This window comes from Cnephaeus nilssonii (genome assembly GCF_951640355.1).
Source record: "Cnephaeus nilssonii genome assembly, chromosome: 10".
Classification (NCBI taxonomy): Eukaryota; Metazoa; Chordata; class Mammalia; order Chiroptera; family Vespertilionidae; genus Cnephaeus; species Cnephaeus nilssonii.
In genome coordinates this window covers 1195092-1205131 of record NC_137081.1, presented here as the reverse complement: position 1 = coordinate 1205131, position 10040 = coordinate 1195092, and the positions used below count along the sequence as shown (strand labels likewise).

The 10040-nt window shown below is 55.5% G+C and overlaps 1 protein-coding gene across 1 annotated transcript in view; it reads right to left on the bottom strand.

The window, feature by feature from the left end:
• Positions 1–344: 344 nt before the first annotated feature.
• The window catches only part of ITGAV (integrin subunit alpha V), a 52993-nt gene continuing 43297 nt past the window's right edge, over positions 345–10040 (bottom strand). Inside the window, exons 22-30 of the mRNA XM_079781934.1 lie at positions 8788–8867; positions 8331–8411; positions 7716–7821; positions 6671–6829; positions 5188–5301; positions 4213–4326; positions 4023–4130; positions 3318–3440; positions 345–2776 (exon numbers count right to left, since the gene is read on the bottom strand). Of these exons, the coding sequence (XP_079638060.1) occupies positions 2681–2776; positions 3318–3440; positions 4023–4130; positions 4213–4326; positions 5188–5301; positions 6671–6829; positions 7716–7821; positions 8331–8411; positions 8788–8867 (981 nt within the window). The 3' untranslated portion in view covers positions 345–2680. The remainder of the gene's footprint in view (positions 2777–3317; positions 3441–4022; positions 4131–4212; positions 4327–5187; positions 5302–6670; positions 6830–7715; positions 7822–8330; positions 8412–8787; positions 8868–10040) is intronic.

The following is a 10040-nucleotide window of genomic DNA, read 5'->3' as shown; positions in this document are numbered from 1 at the left end:
TCTGACCCTATAGTCCGTCTTCCAGTTTTATGTTTTTTCTTATTTATCAAACCACCACCGACAAGCAGGCGGCAGAGCCAGGCCAGGGACCCGGGCGGCTTGGTCCTCACCGGGCCGGCGCTGCCCCTGCCAAGGAGCGCCTGCCGCCTCCCGAGCGTGTGCCCTATGACCCCGCTGAGCTCGCCACGCGGCTTACCCACAGAAAGCCTCCCCCAGGGTCAGGGTTCGCTGCAAAGACCCTCCACCGCCTCTTAAGAAGCCAGCAGTCTCTCTTCTTACGTGTTCTCTTTACATAAAAGCATGAACGAGAACTTACCACGAGTAATAGTTTCATAACGCAGGTATAATTGTGGCACGGATTTTTTTTATTGTTGTACACGTCAGAATTAAGAACTCAATCAGAATTATTATCATAATCTCAAGAGAAAGGTAAAGGGAAAGAATGTCTCTCAAACAAATGCCTATATAAGAAATCAACAATATCAGTATTTCTTACCAATAACAAATGCTTTACACATTATGTACCTCACCCACGTGTTCTTAAACTGAATCAGATTACAAGAACTGTGTGCTCAAACTGGATTTTCATTCTCAATAAATAACGCAATAGCAATTAAAATAGTTGAAAATTAAAATCGTTTTCATAGGGTTTTGTTTTGTTTACATTTTAACCAAATATATTGACATGCTACTTTCAGGGAAGAATCCAAACATGTTCCTCCACGAGTAGGCTCTTCAATTAGACGTCTACCGTGTTTTTTAGAGATAATTTATAAATTCTCATTTTTAGACAATGCTCCTGCCTCAGACCACAGTTCACAAAGGCGATCTGACACGTCGCGTTAGGTTCCATCGAGGCAGCCTTCGATCTCCGATACAGACCGGACCTCGGCACAGAGGCCGCAGAGGCACAGGCTGCGCCAAAGGAAATGCGAACTTGGCTCGACAGAGGGAATCTCTGCCCAACACGTCATTTCGGGAATGACGGTCGGTGCGTGGGAACACGGGGGAAGGCGTCACAGAGCGCAGGCCCCAGGATAAACATGGTTTTTTTTCTTTAAAAACATTAAATTTGTTGGTAATAAAAGTACTAACTGCAGGTGACTAAGCTCTCTTGAGCTACTAATGAAACCTATCCTACCAAAGCTATTCACTTTTAAATGCGCTGAAGCTAACTCCGGGGTCCTGTCACGTCCCATCCCGTGTAACTCACCCACACGTGCCTCCCGTGCATGGCTGCGTGGGGCATGATCACACAAGTCATGGCAGGATAAATCCCAGCTGTCTTTAAAACAGAAAAAGTCAGTTATTTAAGGGAGATGCTTATCACTGCCTAACGAAGACAGCAGTGAAAACACCGCTGAGCCCTCGATTTTTAGTGCAGAACGTGATGCAATTGCACAAAACAGCCGTGAGCGCCATCGCCAGCCGGACTCTGGGAGCCGCGAGCGAGTCCCACGCGCCTCCGGACGCACCGCCCTGCGGGCAGAGAGCACTCCGTGCAGCTTTTATAAAAAATCCCTAGAAAAGTAATTTACGGTAATAAACCTGAGGAAGTTTCAAAATCTTCCCAGGAACCTGAATGGCTTATAAAAGTACCTTTTAAAAATGACTCTGAGAGCGAGCTGGGACTGGTTTCACACCTCACACCTTGCTCCGAAGGCGGTCACGGCGGGGACGCGGCCTCGCCCTATTGCTGCCGGGAGACTCTCCGCGCCAGCCTCCCCGTGCGGCGAGGCTGGTGCAGGGTCCTATCGGTGTGATGACTCCTCCCTGACCTTGACCTTTCTCAGTAACAGTTTGGGACATATAAGAAAAAGTACACGCACAGCAGGAAAATAAATTAATCCCAACTAAGCACTCCATCTAATCTAAGAACATACTATGGATAAGCAACTCTATCGAAGAACTACAAACGTGGTTTGTAAATTAAAATGCTTTTTTTTTTGCATTATAAATGGCCAGGCTAATACAATGGAACAAATGATTTCCAGCTCCACGTGGATTTAAGCATCATGAGGCTCCGCTGAAATCGAGCTGCTACTCAAGAGGTGTTTCTGATTTAAGGACGAATTTCTAGCACAGGTTGACGTCAAGGATGGGAAATACCGCTTACGCTTAAATAATTAAAATGTAATACAATGGACTGGGGATTACATATAAATAAAAAATTAACAACACGTACCCGAATTTCATAGGAAGTCAAACTACTATACCTATCTACTATTCCAGGAAAGAATTCTGATGTAGGTCATAGACGTAGGTGATATTAAAACCCAAGTTCACAGAGTTGTAAAGTCTTTAGTAGCTGAAAACTCGCCTGTAGTGTAACGTGTGTGAACATGAAGTCTCTGTGCAAACGACGTGGAAGCTCAGGTCCAGGCAGGAATTGCTCTAGAGCAACAACCACAGACAACGAACCCCAACACCCCCCCCAGGGACATCCTGCGGGAGGAGGTACCGTGTTACAGGAAGGGAGAGTCGCTGGCGACCGGTCTCGTGCACACGGGCGAACCATCACGTGAAACTGCGTTATTTAGACACCTGGGCGCACACGCCAACGTACTGACGGCGAGAAGCGGACGGCCGTCGCTCTCAGTCCGGGGACTGTCCTCGCGGAGGGCACCAGGCGGTGACGACCCGGCCACCCCCGGCCGGGGGCTGCGCAGCTCGCACGCCGTTAGGTCTCCGAGTTCCCCTCGCCGTTTTCCTGCGGCTGCAGCTGCTCCCTTTCGGGTTCCTCCTGGGGCGGCCGCACGCGCTTGAAGAAGCCCATCTGCCGGGCGAGGAAACACGACCGTTACTGCCGTGGGGGGCGCACATTCCGGGACCCGCGTGCCCGTCTCATCCCCGGAAACCGCTTCCTTCCCATCATCGGTGGTGCTCATGGCGCATCGTCATCATCATCAAAGACCCGTCCTCCTTCCCTTCCTCCTTCTCCTCCTCCTCCTCCTCTTCATCCTCCTCCTTCCCTTCCTCCTCCTCCTTCCCTCCTCCTCCTCCTCCTTCTCCTTCCCTTCCTCCTTCCCTCTTCCTCCTCCTCCTCCTCCTCCTTCCCTCTTCCTGCTCCTCCTCCTCCTCCTCCTCCTTCCCTTCCTTCTTCCCTCTTCCTCCTCCTCCTCCTCCTCCTTCCCTTCCTTCTTCCCTCTTCCTCCTCCTCCTCTTCCTCCTCCTCCTTCCCTCCTCCTCCTCCTTCCCTTCCTCCTTCCCTCTTCCTGCTCCTCCTCCTTCCCTTCCCTCTTCCTCCTCCTCCTTCCCTTCCCTCCTGCCCCACTCTTCCTGCCCCCCGCCCCCCTTTCCCCACGTCCGCTCCTTACCCGGTGCATCACAAACACCAGCACCGCCAGCAGCAGCAGCCCTGCCAGAACCGCCAAGATGATCACCCACACGGGCACCGGCATGGGCGCCGGCTGGATGCCCCAGGTGACGTCCGTGGTGACCTGTCGGGGGAGGAAGGTTTGGGTCTTAAACACAGCTCACCGACCGACTCAGCCACTACCTGAATGCCTGCTCTGTTTTAACGGCGTTTACATTCTTTCCTTTTCCTGTGTATGAGAAGTTATGATGAAACATCTGGCATCGACAGCAGACACAGACACACACACACACACACACACACACACACACACTCAACTCCCAACGACAGGACCACTTCGGGCACCGCCCACACGGGTTTCAGACAATCCGATCCAGTTGGTGATGTGTTGGCCCAATTTCCTGTCCTCCAATTAAAGACCCTCAAAATGCCTTCACTTCTCGTAGTTCATTTCCAACTTTCTGACTTTAAGGGAAAAAACTGCCAAAAACGTCCCCCATGAGATTCAGTAAACGCTAAGACTCTCACACAGGACAGGAGGCTGAAGAGAAAGGTCTACCTTTACCACGGACGGGTGAGGGAGCAAACTACTGAACTAACGTATAATCCCACCGAACGACTCTTCGCTACTTTAAAACGGCTGAGCCGCCCTTATCCAGGTAAACAGAACCCATCCACGGCCCCGCTCGCCACGCCCGCGACGTACGAGGGTGGAGTTGGAGATGTCGTCGATGGGGAGGTTCCTGTAGGGAAACTCAATGACGCTGAAGGCGGCCGAGGACTTCAGGGAGTAGGAGCGGTTCTGGTTCTCCGTCTGCGGGGGGACAGGAGAGTCGGGCTTTCTATTTCTTTGGGAAACGAGACGGCCGCCTGCTCGGCCGCGCCTGTGCACTCACGTTCATGAAGGTCTGGGTCCACAGCAGCGACCTCACGTACAGGATGGCGCTCTTCCCGCGGTCCAGGCGCCCCACCTGGCAGACGATCTTCAAGCACTCCGCCACCCCGCAGCCCTGCCGACGAGACGTCACGGTCTCAACTACAAGGCCACCCTGTCCCCTCTGCAACCTTTTAAAAGACGTTCTTACTGGTAGCCCTGCGCGCGAACCCGTGCGCCAGTATCTCTCCGCGCCCGCGGCCCAGGGGCTCTCCGCGGCCCAGGGGCTCTCCGCGGCCCAGAGGCTCTCCACGGCCCAGAGGCCCATCACGTTTCGCCAGGCCGCTCACGCTGCCTGCTCTCAGCGGCCACCCCCGCCCCCAACCCCCGGACTGGGGGACTCCAGTGGGGCTGAGAGGACTGGGTGCCACCATTGCAATGGAGTGACGGTTAATTTGCATATTACCCTTTTATTAGATAGGCCTGATTTCAGAGGAAGGAAGAGAGACAGAGAGAGAGAGAGAGAGAGAGAGACAGAGAGAGAGAGAGAGAGAAATATCAATGATGAGAGAGAATCCTTGATCGACTGCTTCCTGCACGCTCCCCACTGGGGATCGAGCCAGCAACCTGAGCATGTGCCCTTGACCTCCTGATTCAGAGGTCGACGCTCCACCGCGGAGCCACGCCGGCCGGGCATGCAGAACTGTTAAATTTCAAATATCATTCTTATGTTTTTGCTGAGGTCTCTGGGATCTTCCTGTCGTTTTGCACTAAAGCCTCAAGATTAGGGTGAGACCAAGGAAGGGGTGAGTTAACGGAGAACAGACCAACACGGTGGAGCCGCGTCTCTCTCACGAGGGACCTGTGACGAGGATGAGGAGGGAGGACCGCGTGGCAGGGGGACACGTGCAGCGGCCGCTGCTTCGGAGACGCGCCTCGGCGTCCCTTCCAGCGTCGCGCCTGCCACGTCTGAGGGCTCGCCGCGGAGCGCACTCACCAGCGTGTGGACGCCCCCTTCGCTCTGGGCCAGGTCCCGCCTGGTGACGAGGTGGCCGCGCTCGCCCTGCCCGGCGACACTGTCGTTCTTCTCCGCCGGCTGCGAACTTGAGACCTGGGTCACAGAGTCAACGGTGACACAGCGTCACGGAAAGCAGCCCCACCCCCCTCGTCGCACAAACCGTCGGGGGTCATGAACACGGGACTGAACACGCGTGACGGGCAGCCCGCGACTTCACACGGGAAGCACGGGAAGTGAGGACCCGTGCTGAGCGTGTCAGAGGAGGTCGCCGGGGCCTGGCCATGACCTCCTCCCCTTGCGCAGCCTGGAGGGGAGCCCGACGAGCCCGCCCCGCCCCCGAGGAGCCTGCACATTCAGGGGCGCCACGTGTGTGCTGGGCGGGGGAGGGCTGTCCCGAAGTCTACAGAACCCACAAAACGCCGTTTCCAGGGCCTCATCCAGAGACCCAGCCGTGAAACGTGGTGTCTTCGCCCCAAAGACAAATGGCAACAACAGAGCCCCCTGACACCGTGTCCCACGGGGACAAATCACAGTGCGACGGGACCAGAGTCAGACTGCGTCACTTCCTGCCTCCTGAGCCCGGCCGCGTGGCTCAGGGTTGGGCACCGACCCCCGAACCAGGAGGTCAGGGTTCAATTCCCGGTCCGGGCACAGGCCTGCGTTGTGCGCTCCATCCCCAGTGTGGGGCGTGCAGGGGGCAGCCCATCCGTGATTCTCTCTCTATCTCTCTCACTTCCTCTCTCCCCACAGTTCACATTTAAAAAGAGTATCTCCAGCCCTAGATGGTTTGGCTCAGTGGATAGAGCATCGGCCTGCGGACTGAAGGGTCCCGGGTTCGATTCCGGTCAAGGGCACCTGCCTGGGTTACAGGCTTGATCCCTAGTAGGGGATGTGCAGGAGGCAGCTGATCAATGATTCTCTCTTATCATTGATGCTTCTATCGCTCTCTCCCTCTTCCTCTCCCTTCTCTAAAATCAATAAAATTTTTTTAAAAATTAAAAAAAAGAATACCTCCAGGTCACTGAACCCCCCAGAGACATGGCGCACCAGGACTGCAGAGAATCAGCCCTCACTCATTATGCAAACAAACCATTTCACCTCGGTGCCCTGGTGATAAACTAAAACATGTCTGCAGAACGGGCTGTGGATGAAAACAGTGGTTTCATTCCATGCATTTCCTGGGTCGGTTTAGGGCAGTGGTCGGCAAACTCATTAGTCAACAGAGCCAAATACCAACAGTACGACGACTGAAATTTCTTTTGAGAGCCGAAAACCGACTTCTGCGCATGGGCCACGAAGTTTCCATCGCACTGTACGTGCGCGCCCGCACGTGGTAGTTTGTGGAAGAGCCACACTCAAGGGGCCAAAGAGCCGCCTGTGGCTCGCGAGCCGCGGTTGGCCGACCACGGGTCTAGGGAAAAAGCGATGGAACGTGCCGGGCGAGGAGCCGCCTCGGGCCTACCTTGATCCTCAGGGGGTTGATCTCCGTGTCGGCCGTGCAGTTCATGGGCCCGTCCACGTCGTACTGGAGGATGTAGAGCAGCGTGCTGTTGCGGTACTTGTGGGGCCACTGCAGGGTCAGCATGGCCTTGCTGAACGAGCTGGGGCCGTTGTTCCTCAGCTGCGGGGGCAGAAGACGGAGCCTCGGTCCGCCACGCGCCACCCGCTGCCCTCCCCTCCCGCCCTCCCCCTCCAGTCCTCCCCCTCCACCCCTCCCCCTCCCGCCTGCAGGAGCCGCAGCAACAAGAGTGGAGCAGAGCGTCTCCATAGTTACTCTCAGATCACCACACGCCTGTCACTATGGGAAAGAGACCGAAGGCGGCATCTGCTCAGGGGGAGGTCAGGATAAAAACAGGAACCGAGAGGAAGAGACCGGCCCTGACCGGTTTGGCTCAGTGGATAGAGCGTCGGCCTGCGGACTGAAGGGTCCCGGGTCCGATTCCGGTCAAGGGCATGTACCTTGGTTGCGGGCACATCCCCAGTGGGGGGTGTGCAAGAGGCAGCTGGTCGATGTTTCTCTCTCATCGACGTTTCTAACTCTCTGTCCCTCTCCCTTCCTCTCTGAAAAAAATCAATAAAATATATTTAAAAAAAAAAAAAAAGAAAGAGGAAGAGCTGGGCAAGTTGTTGGTGAGAGAGGCATGGCAACTGCTCGCCCTGCAGACACGGGATGCGGGTCTCTGCTGCGGGCATCTCCCTGTGGAGTCGGGTCTGCAGGGTCCCCGTGAGAACACTCGGGACCTGCAGCTCCCACTCCAGTAGCACCCACGGGTTTCAGACAACCACGGGCGCCGGCCGCGCTCTGCAGCCGCTTGAAGCGACGTGGCCCACGGAGACGAACGTGGGAACCGTTCACACACACACACACACACACACACACACACACCCCCCAGTGCAGAGTCACGCCAGCGCAGTTCCCGTAGGACGCAGGCAGACGCGTCTTTCCAGCCGTCGCCGGTCCCGTGTGCGCCCCCGAGGGACCCACCGAAGCCCCCCACCCCGCGCACCTCGTAGATGTGCTGGATCACCGGCCCCACGTCCTCCTCGGTCTCGGGGTTCTCCTTGTGCTCCCAGTTGGGGATCGGGAGGAAGACGTGGTCAGGACTCGAGACCCTAAACGACCAAGGAAAGCCCCCCACGAACATCAAAGGGACGGTCGGTCCGTCTTCCCGGGCGCCCTGCACCCGAAGGAAGGAAAGCAGACCTAACTGTTTTTTTTTTTGCTCCCACCCTCCCCCAGACCTAACTTTTAAAAAGCGCTGCGCCTGCTACCCGGAGCAGCGAGGGGCCAAGGCTTTACTTTCAAAAGGTAGCCTGGCCCGTGTGGGTCAGTGGTTAGCGCCCCGCCCTGCGCCCCGGAGGTCATGGGTTGGATCCCAGTCAAGGGCATGCACCTGGCTTGCAGGCTGGATCCCTGGCCCCGGGCGAGGTGCGTGTGGGAGGCGACCATCCATGTGTCTCCCTCACATCAATGCTTTGTCTCTCTGTCCCTCCCCGCTCCCCTCCCTTCCACGCGCTCTCAAACTCAGGGGGGAAATGTCCCCAGGTGAAGGCTCACAAACCACTTGGTAAAGCAGCTTAAACCGTGAGAATGCGAGACGCCCCTCGGTAACCACACTGACCCTCTGATCTCCACAGCAGCCAGCACGGCCAGGTCCACTCGGTACGACACCACCGGACTGACTTTATCGAAGAGATTGGAGCTGGGGGAGAAAACACCCTCAGGACCGAACGGACCCCGTCCCCACCGAGGCCGCGGGAGGCCACGGCAGGGACACGCCAAACGGGCAAGTTAAAAGCAACAAAGAAATTAAAAATGCATTATTTTCATTAGCATTTAATTCCAAGTTTTACTTACGTTTGTTTTGTTTTATAAACTCAAAACTGACAGAGTCCTTCTTATGATATACACAGTGATTTTAAAAGGGTATAACCAGGTAATGAAGTGCCAGTCTACTCTATTGCATGTTAAATTACGTACCATTTTTAACAAACATTCCCTCCACAGTTATACACTGAAAAGGTGGTCTTTAGTCACCCAATAAACTCAACTAAAAGAGAGGGAAGGCCGTGCTGTACCTCTGGATCTGTAGGTCGAACTTCACCGACGTGTCCATCTCCGACTGCTGGTGCACACTGAACCGGAGGCCGGCGCGGAGCTGACGGGGAGGGAGGGCGATGTCAGTAAAACCGGGTCCCATTAGGACGGCCCAACGTCCAGTGAACAAGAACGTCCTCAGCGCGTCTTTCTGCGCTTGCCGAGAACCTGGACGTCGCCGAAACCGGTGTGGCTCAGTGGATAGAGCGTCGGCCTGCGGACTGAAGGGTCCCAGGTTCGATTCCAGTCAAGGGCATGTACCTTGGTTGCGGGCACATCCCCAGTGGGGGGTGTGCAGGAGGCAGCTGATCGATGTTTCTCCCTCATCGATGTTTCTAGCTCTCTATCCCTCTCCCTTCCTCTCTGTAAAAATTCAATAAAATGTTTAAAAAAAAAAAAAAGAGCCTGGACGTGTCTTATCAGCGTCGTTACACCTGGTCTTCCTGGCACACCTCTTTCAGGACACCTGGGCCGACCCATATGGGGCCGAGGGAACAACAGCTCTTAGTGATCATCCCGCCTCCGTGTAATACTCATCGTCTCCCCCAAAACGAGAAAGTCAATGGTTGTTCTTCGACGGAAGCAAACAGCTACGCACAGTGATCTGCCTGCAGGACGCGAGCCCTGCGCTTGTGGGAAGGGGCAGGAGGAGTGGACGGTTCGTGAGCACAGGAGTGGACTCGGGAGACACGGGCAGGGCCGGCCCGGACTCCCCCCGGCCCGCAGCGCTCCACACCCAGCACCCGCCTTCTGCGGGTGGGAACGGTACGAGGGGAGGAAGCCGGCTTCGGGTTCGAGTAAAGGACACACAAAAGGGCCTTTCTTCAAACCGCCTCCCACGGTGCACAGCCGGAGCCGGCCACGGGGACAACCTGGAATGGTCTGGACCAGTGGTCGGCAAACTGCGGCTCGCGAGCCACATGTGGCTCTTTGGCCCCTTGAGTGTGGCTCTTCCACAAAATACCACGGCCTGGGCGAGTCTATTTTGAAGAAGTGGCATTAGAAAAAGTTTAAGTTTAAAAAATGTGGCTCCTAAAAGAAATCTCAATCGTTGTACTGTTGATATTTGGCTCTGCTGACTAATGAGTTTGCCGACCACTGGTCTGGACTGAAGGAGCTGTGAGCGGGGAAGCTAGAGACTGAGAAACAGGAAGAAAGCAAAAGCACGCTCCACTGGTTAACGAAACACGGTGTCAAACACACGTGAGCCCTGGCCGGGCCTCCGTGGTTCGAT